Source organism: Pyrus communis, chromosome 8 (assembly GCF_963583255.1).
Source record: "Pyrus communis chromosome 8, drPyrComm1.1, whole genome shotgun sequence".
NCBI lineage: Eukaryota > Viridiplantae > Streptophyta > Magnoliopsida > Rosales > Rosaceae > Pyrus > Pyrus communis.
In genome coordinates, this window is record NC_084810.1 from 115,281 (window position 1) to 127,513 (window position 12,233).

Here is a 12,233-nt window from a genome sequence, read left to right on the forward strand (position 1 = left end):
ATTCTCTATATCATTCCACAAATTAATTATCTCAAATTATAATGAATAAAATAAAATAAAATTCATCTATATAGAAGAAAAAATAGAAATTTTCAAGCAGAGAAAAGCAAAGTGCTTCTCATTATAATGAATTTTAAACAAAGTAGCAAAACCTGTGAAAAAAAAAAACATTTCATATGCAAATAAAATTAAAGATACCTTATTATAATGAAAGTAGCAAAATAAATAGGTAAATTAACCTCTGACATAGAAAACTAATTTTAAGTTTCTGTTTTGTGATTGAACCGAGAGAGGGGGACTAATAAAATAAAATTTGTTGAAAAAAAAAAAAGAAAAAGGTAAATACTTCATTTTATTTGCGTATGAATTGGTTTTTTTTTTTCACATGTTTTGCTACTTTGTTTAATTTTGCTACTTTGTTTAAAATTCATTATAATGAGAAGTACTTTGCTTTTCTCTGCTTGAAAATTTCTATTTTTTCTTTTGTATAGATGAATTTTATTTTTTATTTTTATTAAAAGGATCAGTTTTACAAGCATCACACCCATCTCAAAGTACAAAGGTTGAAGTACAAGAATAAGGTAACATTTCTTACTATTTAATTTTGTAAACATGATTACAATTTGTTACCTCAAACTTGACAAATTATTTATCTTTCAATATTCTAAAAGTAATTGGAGTAAAAGTATTGTCATGAGAAAATTGTCAAGGTTAAAGGTATTTAGGTTAAATTGCTTACAACCTTTATATTTGGGATTGTGCATTATAGTTAGACTTCTTATTTTATCCTCATTGCTTGCAGATTAACCATGAAAATCTAAAGCATCAAGTCCAAGCAAATGGGTGGCAAGCATGGCTTTGATTTCACACGTAGATGCTATGATTACATATGTACATGTTGTCCATATTTTGCTTTGCTTCATATATTAGGAGTTCATCCCTAGCTAGCCTATAACTTTTACTGAAAACTTATGAATCTGAAAATTTTGATTTAAGGACATTAAATGTTATCAGCATGTATTTAGAAATGAAATTACATGTCAATTTTCAGATTTTTTTTTAATAGTTTATGTTTTCCCATTTTATCTTCGTTGTTGTTTTAAAGGAAAAATATTAAAAATTGTATGAGAGATTACTCAGATATGTGCAAGTTGGAAGGAATATATGCTGCTAAATTCTTCAACGAACGTGGCAATTTGACAATATGACATGCATAACAATAACACCATTATCATAGTAAACAAAAATGAAATCCATCATTTTTAATCCCTTATTGACTAAGGAACCCAACTCTTGATTTTAAGGAACCTAACTCTTGATTTTCTTCATGTACAATATATAGGGGTAAAACAATACTGATGGATATAAGAGAATTCTAACTACACTGATTAACCAAATTTTTTTGTTAATCAGTAATTACTAAAGTTGATAATAATGACCAAGCATAGTTTAGTTCGTGAAACCAAATTCTATCAGCCAAATATAAAAAATAAAAAAGACACCATAATAATCAGCAAGCAAATAAAAAAGTGGCATGGTTAGTGTGCATTTCATAAATTTCATTTTTCCTGTACAATGGGTTGGTGCAAAATATACCAAGTTAGATGATTGAAAATAATAAGAAATTATTGTGAAGGACACACCCCCACAATTTATAAAATAATCACTTAAAAAATATAAGAATATCTAAAACAACACATTTTTGGGACACGTAATGCCCGTGATGCAAAAATACCTCTTGCACGCATGTTTGTGCGTACAGAGAGGCTAGTTTTTATTAGGGAATACAAGTAACTATTCAAATACAAGTAAATAAATAAGGTTTTGGATAAGGGAGGGGTATAAAGTGGAAAATGATTTTCCCTGTGTAGTTGTGTGATGTCAACTCACTTATTATGACGTACAACATTTACATACTAGTTTGTACTTTCAGAGGGATTACCCTGAGAACTGATCCTGATTTTCATAGTACTCCCGGCCATAGATAGATAGCGTTAAGCGAAGGCTAGGCAGGCATCAGGCGAGAAACATAACTAGTAGAAAGAAAAGCAGCAGCAATTGAAACTGGAATTGAAATGGAGGACAAGTTATCCATCGTGGCAAAGAGTTTTGCACCGTCACCAATTCAGGAACTGTCCCATCTCGCCCAGAGGTGCAACGCCATCAACCTCGCCGAAGGCTTCCCAGACTTCCCTGCACCTTCCCATATCAAACACGCTGCCATCTCTGCCATTCATTCCGACTTCAATCAGTACAGGTACACTCCCTCCTAGCTCACTGCTACACCCACGACTGCAGCTAGCTTAACAAGTTTTAGATAGATTCGATTGATGAATGATGATTTATTGTTAACATATAATTAGGCATGTGCAAGGAATATGTGACCACCTGGCACACATAATGAAGCAGATGCATGGATTGGATGTCAACCCTCTTACTGATATAGCTATTTGCTGCGGCCAATCTGAGGCCTTTGCAGCGGCTGCCTTTGCAAGTATTTATACATGAGTTACTAAGTGGATAACGTTTGAGTGCTTGTGTGTATATAAAGAATTAATGTTTTGTTCTCCTTTATTTTTTCGACTCGCAGTAATAGACAAGGGCGATGAAGTTATTCTGTTTGATCCTTGCTATGAAACATATGAAGGATGTATTAAGATGGCTGGAGGAGTCTCAGTAAGCCTCTCTCTCTCTCTCTCTCTCTCTCTCTCTCTCTCTCTCTCTCTCTGATTCATTCTTCTTAGTAAATCAATATTACCACCCTGCAGTACTCTGCTATGTAAATGATATCACTCTCCAAATGTAGCCACTTGATCATCACTTTGTCATATATATGAATTGAGATTAGAGCTGCTGCCTTTGCTTGTCGAATGAATGAATGTCAATTATTAATTAGGATAGGCAGAATTTCTCCTTATTTTGTTCATTTCAATGGATGTGACAGGTGTATGTGCCTCTTGACCCACCTCACTGGACCTTGGACCCTAAAAGATTCATCAACGCTTTTAATGAGAGAACAAAAGCTCTCGTACTCAACAGGTTATAGCAAACTCAGGACCTATGCTCTCTATTGATTATAGAATAGAGGTTTACTTCCTTTGTTTGATCAATTGAATACGAAAACAATACTATAATTTATGGACCCTTTTATTGAAAATTATTAATCAAATGCTGGAAATATCCAGACGAATGGTCCCTAGCTAAACTCAAGTTATATCAAAAATTTCAAAATGGCTAATGTGTCCCTGCAGTAATTGGAGAATACTGTGGAACTCTGTATCTTGCAAGAAAAGATATCGTATTTCTCATATTATCATATTATGGTTTAGATATGTACTGATGTAAATTTTGCAGTCCTCACAATCCAACCGGCAAAGTTTTCACTAAAGATGAACTTGAGATTATTGCTGAAGAATGTCGCGCCAGGAATTGCCTAGCTATAACAGACGAAGTATGATATTCCTTCCCTTATACTAATTAGAAGACTTAGGCAAACTAAACTGCTTTAAATATTAATCAAATCCAATCAGATATTTGCTATTGCTCCTTGGTTTGTACTTGTTTCTTTTGTTAGAATTGAATATGAACTTTTCTTTTCCTGAATTAAACTGCTAAAAACTGAAATGTGAGACAACTACTTGTCTAATTGTTGAAATAACTTTCGGATTTTTTTTTTCTTTGAATGTTATCTGCAGGTATATGAGCATATAACCTTCAACAATGCAAAGCATATATCCCTTGCCTCACTTCCAGGGATGAAAGAGCGGACTATTATTACGTCTTCCTTATCTAAAACGTTCAGTGTAACAGGTCATAGCTTACATGCATCTTTCCCAAAAGAGCTTTGATTCAATTTGTAATGTAGTGCTGATTGTTCATTTGTGCTTCAAAATTACTAAGATTTCATGGTTTCGTTGTTGGAATCATGTCTATCGATCAGGTTGGAGGGTTGGATGGGCAATAGCTCCAGCTTTCATTGCCTCTGCAATCAGAAACATTCACGCTAAACTTACAGATTCTGCTCCAGCACCTTTCCAAGAAGCTGCCTTAATTGCGTTGGGAAGCCCCCCCGAATACTTTGAATCCTTGAGAAGTGTAACGTCCAAATAGCCCAGATAATAGCTTTGTTTGTCTATGTGATGCAACTGGTGATGACTAATTCATCATTGGTGATATCTCTTTTATATATGCTCAGGATTATGAATCAAGGCGAGACTACATTGTCAATTTGCTTGCCAGGATCGGGTTTAAGATTCAATTCAAGCCTCAGGGTGCACTCTTTTTATTTGCTGAACTACCTGAAAATTGCCAACTTTCTGATGTATGTTTACCTCCCTTTACTTTATTGGTATTAGTTTTCAACAATTTGCACGAGCTTTAATATATTTTTCGGAATTATATGCATTTTTGTCCCCTCTTAATTAGGCTGCAATTGACAGTCTGTTTCTTATATGCGTAGCAAATGTAAGGTTTCATAACTTGTTTTAGGGTTAAAAATGATGAAATTCATGCTTCCACAGGTAGATTATGTCAAAATGTTAATACAGCAAGCGGGGATAGTGGCTGTGCCAGGATGTGGATTTTTTCATGCAGATTTATCGCTGGAGAAATTATCTCAGGAAGGTTACTGCTATCGGGAGAGATATATTAGGTTTGCATTCTGTAAAAGTGATCAGACTTTGGCTTCTGCTGCCAAAAAACTTGGACAGCTTTCGGATGCTGCAGGGTGTCTCAATCTAAGATAACTTGGCAGGAAGATTAACTCATATTTTTGTACTTTAAGTTGAGATTATATCGGAAGATAGAACTTCATGAGAATAACGTACTCATATTAGATTGAATAAACGCACGAACTGTGCTTCCAATTTCACTTTTATTATTTAAAATATAAAATTGACAGAAAAAATATCCGATGAAATCACAAGAGAAAACTGCTCCTAAAACATCTCAGGGTATCCAAGGTGATGGAGGAGGTGGTGGGGGTGAAGGCAGGGGAGGAACTGCATAAAACATGGAGTTTTTGTCAACACCAGCAGGGTTTCCAGTGGACAGTGCCACAAGTGCAGCAACCAGACCTGCATTTCCTGCAAGGGTCGGCTCTGTGTAGTTATAATTGGAACGGACATCCTGGAAATTGTCGTGCTCATCAGGACCAGCAACCATGGCCCCAACAATTATATTTGGATTCGGTTTCTTACTGTCTCTCCATTTCAATCCCCCCTTACAACCATACTTGATCTTATTTTTGGGAATGGATGCTCCTCTATGGTGGACCTGCTGTGGAAAACGCTCACCAAAGCCGACAATGTAGCTTATCCCCCGAGGATTTTTGCCAATAATGTAATCAATTTGGGCCCTGGCAAACCTGCGCAGTTCTTCAGTAGGGTAGAAATTGGATCCGCAATGCCATCCAGGTGCAGAAATAGCGTCAACATAGTCGCTGTATAACTGAGCTAAAAAAGCTGCACAGACTACATACTGAAGAGGCCTTGGCCTTCCATTGTTCAACTGAATCAGCCCTCCCTTTGTTCTGTTGAAGCTTGTGAATACAGGAAGGTAGGAGCACATTGTTTCATCAACCTGACTGTGAAATGTCCTCAACATCTCTTCATAAGGGTACCCGTAATTCAAGAACAACCTCAGCCGGCTTAGAAGCAAAAAAGCACCAGCATGCTTGTTGTCCCAGCTAAGTACCCTATTCTTGGGGTCAGTCCACAAAACTTTTCCTTGAGCACCCAAGTCAGGGTTAGTGACAAGTTGGAGATAGGATAAGTTCCCCGTTGCAAGATACAACCAAGATCCACCCCACAGAAATTCATCCCAAAAACCAGTGGAATTGTAGATGGGGGAAGACGCGTCCGCACTACCCGTATACTTTGCACCTTGCCCTTTGTTAGCAAATTTGAAGAGTAAATCAGCACCATGAACAAGTTTCTTAGAGTAATTTGTATTGTCTTTGAAAACAATGGATGCAGAAGCTAAAGCAGAAGCCATTTCTGCGGCAAGGGCCGGGCAGTTATAACACTCTTGTCCGGTTCTTGGATGGTCAATATCCTCAGGACGTATCCAACAGTTGCGAGTTTTCTCCTGATCACCACCACCGGAGGAGTCAGTGTCATCACCCCCTCTAACATCTGCAACCACATTGAAAATGGAATCAGCTGCAGAGGAATTGAAGGTATTGAGAAGGTAATCTGTACCCCACTTGATGATGCCCTTCACATGGTCTAGTTCTCCTAGTGCCGCATATTTTGCACTGTATTCGATCACGCTCCAACTCAACATGGTAATGGCAAAAGATGCGGGGAAGCTGAACTTGCTGGCGTCTCCACCGTCATAATATCCACCAATCAGATTTTTGGTGTTAGAGTTGCCATCGCTCAAGCAGGAATCACCTCTCCATGAAACACTGTTGTACTTTGGTAGTTTTCCAGCTGCACAAAAAGAAACGTTCAGGTTAGATCGATTGTTTACGTAATACATGTTTCCCTGGGAAGGTTTTGATTAAACAGTCATCAACTCATCATTGTATTTTCCCTTTCATATGTAACATGTTGATGAGGGTGAGATGACAATGTATGGAGGATTTTCGTCTGCGAATTGAAAGGTGATGACTGTCCAAGCAGATATTTCTTTTGGCGTGTTTGTAAATACGTGACTATATGATGGTCACACCCAAAGTTTTTTTGGTCTAAGTGGCAGGAAATCATATAGGAAACGTGCTATTGCTCACTATTAGACTTGGACTCTCCTTGAAACTGGACCTAATTAATCAATTAGTTCTATCCCTTCTTTTGGGCAAAATAATGTGTGAGAGATTATACAGTATTCAGAGGGGAGAAATGAAATCAAATAAATAAAAATTACAGTGGAGAACTGGAATGTAATGAGATGGCTGATATTGATACATACATCGTTGGGCATTGAAAAAGAAGAGGGCTTGGTGAAGGGCGGTGGTGTAGTTGTCAGGCACAGACAGGTGGACATGATGATGGCTCCGTTGGGCAAGCTTTACTATGAGAGTGATTAAGGCCACCAAAATGCCAACCACCACCACACTCCTTACTGTGACGCTGTATTTTGCACAACAAATCTTCCTCATCGACATAAACATCGTCCTCTTCTTTTTCTCGTCAGTACTCCTCTCATCGTCTTTATTTTCTGGCTTCAGCAGCCACCCTTGCTTCACCTTGTCCGATGGCGGTGCCCCTGCCCCTGCCCCATCCTCCGCCTCTATCTCCAGCGGACCACCACCACCGTGCCGTATATCATCTCTTTTCATCCTCTCCTGTGTGTCTCTGATCGTTCTCTCTCAAGGGAGCTTAACCTTGAGAAACGGAAACAGAAAGACACATAGCTGTCTTTGCCTCTGGGCTGCAAATTAATCGCTCTGTGCTATTAAGGCAGGCAGGCAGCCGCTCCCGAAAATGTTTTCTAAGTGCCACCTCACTGCATTCCAATTGTCGAAAACAATCCCCTCCCTTTTTACTCTCTGCTGGCAAAGCGCTTCATATATTAACATTATGCACAAAGAAAAATGAAGGAAATTCTAATAAATTAATAATCCATTCATCCTACTCAAACACGTTTGTGACTGTTTATTCGGTCATTTAACAAAATAGCCAAGACATTTCCACTTTTATTATTATAAAAATTGCTAAAATAATAATTGGTCCTGATTGTATATAACACTTATGGGAACTTTCTGCACACACGCAAACAAATTAGGTTTTCTTTTAGCAAAAGAAAAAAAGTAAATTGTTTTAATGAGGAAATTTTATGTCCTAATCTTCGTAAGCAAGCGTGAGTTGTCAAAAGTCTAATCTTTGTCAAATTTTTTTCAGAATAAATAGGGTTTTTTTTTTTTTTCTTTATAACTTTAGTTGGAGTGAATAATGGAAATTTAAGAATTCAACTGATATTATGGAATACATCGAATCCGTTTCCATATGTAATTGCAAATTGGTTAACCTTCGGAACCAAGATTGGCTATTAATTAAGCCCGCTTGTTGGAAATAAAATATAGGGAAAAAAAAGAGAATAAAGAGTATTTCTAAAGAAATGCAAGAAAAGGAGTGGGACAACCTGAGAAGGAAAGGAGACAGATAAAGAAAAGAAAATTATACAAGATTAGATGAATTAGAATATTAATTAAGAGTAATATTAATTATGGAAACTTTAAACATAAAAATATGGTAAATATTATATTTAAAGCTTACCACGTGGAAAATTTTGAGTGAATGGTAGTGCCACTCCACATCGTCCAATGGCAAGCCAAGCCTCACACAAGTTTTTCTCGAAAGGGTTGGGGGGGGGCTAAATCTCATAATTTGCTAGCAATGAAGTGATTCAAGTTTGTCTTTGGCGAGAATTGAACATAAGTCCTCTCACTTATCAATGAAGAGAAATGCCACTAGACCTTAGTACTAAGTAGCTCTATTATTTTTATTAGATAGTCTATTTTAGTGGCGGATTCAGAAAAAATTGTTTTGGTGGGGGTTGCATGTAAATATTCACAAGTAATTCTTCAACAATAAATAGCCGTAAAAATTAAATCATAACTCCATCATTCATAATTCATGAAATAAAAAAAATTACAAACCACAATTATCCATTATAAGTGACATTGTTCATGATACAGTTTCATATTTTGAAAATGTCGTATTATAGCCTTATTATTATTATTTAAATTTACCATTATTAAGGAGAGATGTGAGAATTTGAAACTGTTACAATAACTTCATTATGAATACAAGGAAAATTGAAATTTTAAAGATATGAAATTTGGGTCGGGATTTGGTAGAAATTAGGATTTTAAAGATTTGAGTTTATATATGTCTAGATTAGAAGCCTAAGTTCGTTTTCACTTTTTCTCTATGGCTAGGACTTTCTTTTTCTTTTTTTTTCTTTTTTTTGAGATATAATAAAATGACTTGGTTTTGCTACGTCCAAAGACGTAAATCAGCAGCAAAGAAAATACGTGATGCAACCTTCACCATCGCTAGCTTACCCATTCAATGTGGTAGTTCATCGAGCAGTTGGAGGCATATCTCAAGGGAAACTCTAAGCATCAAAGGGGCAACACTTAGGTCTTCCATGGAGGTTTGCCAAAGTTGGGAAGATCAGCCAACTCCTCATGCCCCTTAATGGATCCGACACTGACTTATTTATAGGCTTTAGGATTTATACAAAAAGGTGTTAACATTATCAAGATATTACATATTGACTGAACAACCACATAATAAATATAATATACAACACTCCTTGGATATCAGCCCACTTTGCAAACTAAACTGGACTTCTTCATACTTAAGTAGACAGTTAGGTGGTTAGAAAGCTACTGATGTTAGCTTTCCACAACACTTTACGGCTTATACTTTCATTCCCTTATGAAGAAAATATTGACGTTTTACTACAAACAACGCAAGCAGAGATTTTTTCGCGGATTTGCATAGTCCACTTTTTCAGGATCGAACTCCGACTAGGGAAAAAATTTGAAGGCTCATCCATCAGGTGAACAACCTTGGAATAACCCATTGTAGCGCTCCAAAAGGTAAGTACCTTTGATTATTTAGTTGTATACATGATTAAATACAAAATTTTACATGCTTTTAAGATTCTCAAACAAAGATTGGGGCATGGAATCATAACAAGCTACACGCATGAGCTACACTCTGACTTGAGTTAGCCCCAATCATGTGTGGCTCCAACCTCATAAGCCTCAGACTGATTCAAATCTAATTTGATCAATCAACTAGACACTAAGTCAACTTGGTCAAAGAAATAACGTCCTATGTAATGACTCAAGCACTTAGCAAGGGCCAACATCGGGAATTGCATATTTAGGACAAAAACCACCAAGCTGAGAATGATCTTTTTTATATCGTCGCTATTGATGGCAAAGGAATGTGCAACGTTGCTATCCTCACCCTAAACTCACGTTTTTTGCTTTCAAGAATGTGGATGTTTTGTTCATCACATGACTTTTTGCAGTGTGATATTATGGGATAAAGCCTATTCTGTTAGATGAGTCTTTTGTGATAAAGCCTATTCTGTGGTGTTTCAATTAGCAGTTTGGGAAACTCAAGTCGTATTAAGCGTGATTATGTTAGGCAGACTACAGACATTGGGACATGGCCCCGCTATCTGGAAGCTTTCAATGTACCATCCTACTTCCAAAAAGTTTAAACAACCTAAGGGTTGTGGGTTACCTACTCAAATCCAAGCTCTAGCCATTCGAGGGAATAATTGAAAAGGGCAAACCAAAAATCATCGGAGTAATGCCTCTGAACCATAGAGTACGATTAATTATATCCCGGACCAGCGTAGTAGGACTGAATAAGGCATCCACACTAGGAATCCTCAATGAAATTTTATTTTAATGGCACTGTGATTCTCGAAAGTAGCTTAGCAAAGCCATCTAAGTGTAAACCAATCAGAAATGCTCAAGTCCAATGCATATAGGGTATGTCAAAATGATCGTAAAGATTTTTCGATCCCACGTGCAAGCAACCAAGTCACTAATGAACTTTTCATTTAGGGTTCACTAGGAACAGAAATGCAATTCGAACTATGAAGGAAGACCTTTCTTGGTTACATGTTGCGTTATTAAAATCTTCATACCCGAAATGGTGCAAGGTGAAATGAACAAACAAAATCAAAGTCATGCTCAATTTCTCATACAACATTTAGATTAATCTTCTGCAAGTGTTATCAATCACTAACGCCAGGCCAACAAGGCTATTGAAACATGTCAAACTGGCATTATGATCTAGATATAATTTTGGACAAGATCCTTCACTTTCTCATCTTTAGTTCGACCAATACATCAAAAAAAGTTTCGAAGCAAGAGATATTTCATAGGACTTAGACCTGGTGTCGAAGTAAGATGGTACTCCGATTATCGCAGTGGAAATCTTTATAGACATTAAGTTTAGGAGATAACATTTTTCTGCAATGTTATCAAGGGGACCAAAGCTCACATAAGCTTGCAAACTTATTCGTATTTGACTTCGCTGCTTATTAACTCCGAGTTGGTTTAGAACTCCAAAAAAATTGTCGAATAAAACTATATTTTGGAAAAATGATGAAAAGTTCTAAGTATTTTACTCTAACATGATTAAAGACTTCAGTGAAATAAACTTAGCAAAATATCTCCTAAGGCATCTAAGTTCTTTCAAAGATAAAGCAAAACAGGCACATTTCGCCATGCATCCAACTTTTCAGCTATGCATTCGAAACTCTGATCAGAGGTCTACAATATGGTTTGGAACTATTAAAGATCAGATCTTTGAGAAACAAGCATGACTAGCCAGACTTGGCTAACTCCAAATCAAACAAGCAAGTTGAAGGTCATTTCGATACGCATTATGGAAAAGTAATTCTAGAATGATTCACTTCTAGTTTGTTGGTAACAATCCATCCTCGAGCGGAGTGCACTCTCAGAATCATAGTTAGGGGCAATTATGAGACTATGATTTTTGGGCCCATGACACGTGGCACTCATGGTGGTTAGAATGACCGAAAAGCCCGTCAGAGTGAGACTAGAGCTGCATGGTAGTCCCAACTGATTTAGTTTCCAACTCTTTTGAGCAACCAAAAATATTTAGTAGCTAGTAAGCAGGGGTGCCAAAATTGACAGTGGATCAAAAAGTATCACAGTCCAGCACGAATTTGCTAGCTGACTGGTACACGACCCTGTAGCAAAGTTGCAGGCCTTAGATTGGGCTCGGGAGCAGGCTGCAAAGATGCCCAACTCTTCCATGCAAGCTTCAGGCTTGCAAGCCAGAGGGAAAGGCAACCTAACAAGCAGCACACTCGCTGGGGGGTGGGTCGAGGCATAGGAGAACAAGCCTAGCAACGCAGAAAAATTGTTGGAGGCGCAGGCCGAGGGCAAGCAGAAGCCCAGCGGAAACTGGCTTCTAAAAACGGGCTGAGAGTGTGACGCCCATTACCGAGAAACTCAGGCATTAGGCCTAGTCTAGTTCGAGCAGCAAGCCCAAATGCCTGTTGATGAAAGGCTGGCGTTAGAATGACGTTATCCTGGTAGCTGACCCAAGCTGCAGGCTCGACATGGCGTCGGCTCAGTGCGACTTGGATGCAGGTCAGCCAGGCATGGCTTATTGTTGGCTCGGCGCGACACCAGGCCGTGGCTCGACCATGAATTTTCCTTCTTTTTTTTTCGAATCTAGGGTTTTGAAAAATCCAAAATTGCTTTTATTTTCTTTCATTTC

General features: G+C 37.6%; 2 protein-coding genes across 2 annotated transcripts; one reads left to right on the plus strand and one right to left on the minus strand.

Annotated features, from left to right (window-relative positions):
• Positions 1 to 1,942: 1,942 nt before the first annotated feature.
• On the plus strand, positions 1,943 to 4,870 carry LOC137742455 (uncharacterized). Its single transcript, XM_068482322.1, has 9 exons — positions 1,943 to 2,257; positions 2,364 to 2,494; positions 2,591 to 2,676; positions 2,945 to 3,039; positions 3,355 to 3,451; positions 3,696 to 3,810; positions 3,941 to 4,095; positions 4,196 to 4,321; positions 4,521 to 4,870. Exons 1-9 carry the CDS (start codon positions 2,076 to 2,078, stop codon positions 4,743 to 4,745), a joined length of 1,212 nt encoding a protein of 403 aa, XP_068338423.1. The 5' UTR covers positions 1,943 to 2,075; the 3' UTR covers positions 4,746 to 4,870.
• LOC137742454 (endoglucanase 25-like) lies at positions 4,832 to 7,437 on the minus strand. The gene is made up of 2 exons (XM_068482321.1): positions 6,913 to 7,437; positions 4,832 to 6,434 (listed from the first exon to the last, which is right to left on the minus strand). Exons 1-2 carry the CDS (start codon positions 7,280 to 7,282, stop codon positions 4,948 to 4,950), a joined length of 1,857 nt encoding a protein of 618 aa, XP_068338422.1. The 5' UTR covers positions 7,283 to 7,437; the 3' UTR covers positions 4,832 to 4,947.
• Between the last annotated feature and the right edge of the window lie 4,796 nt (positions 7,438 to 12,233).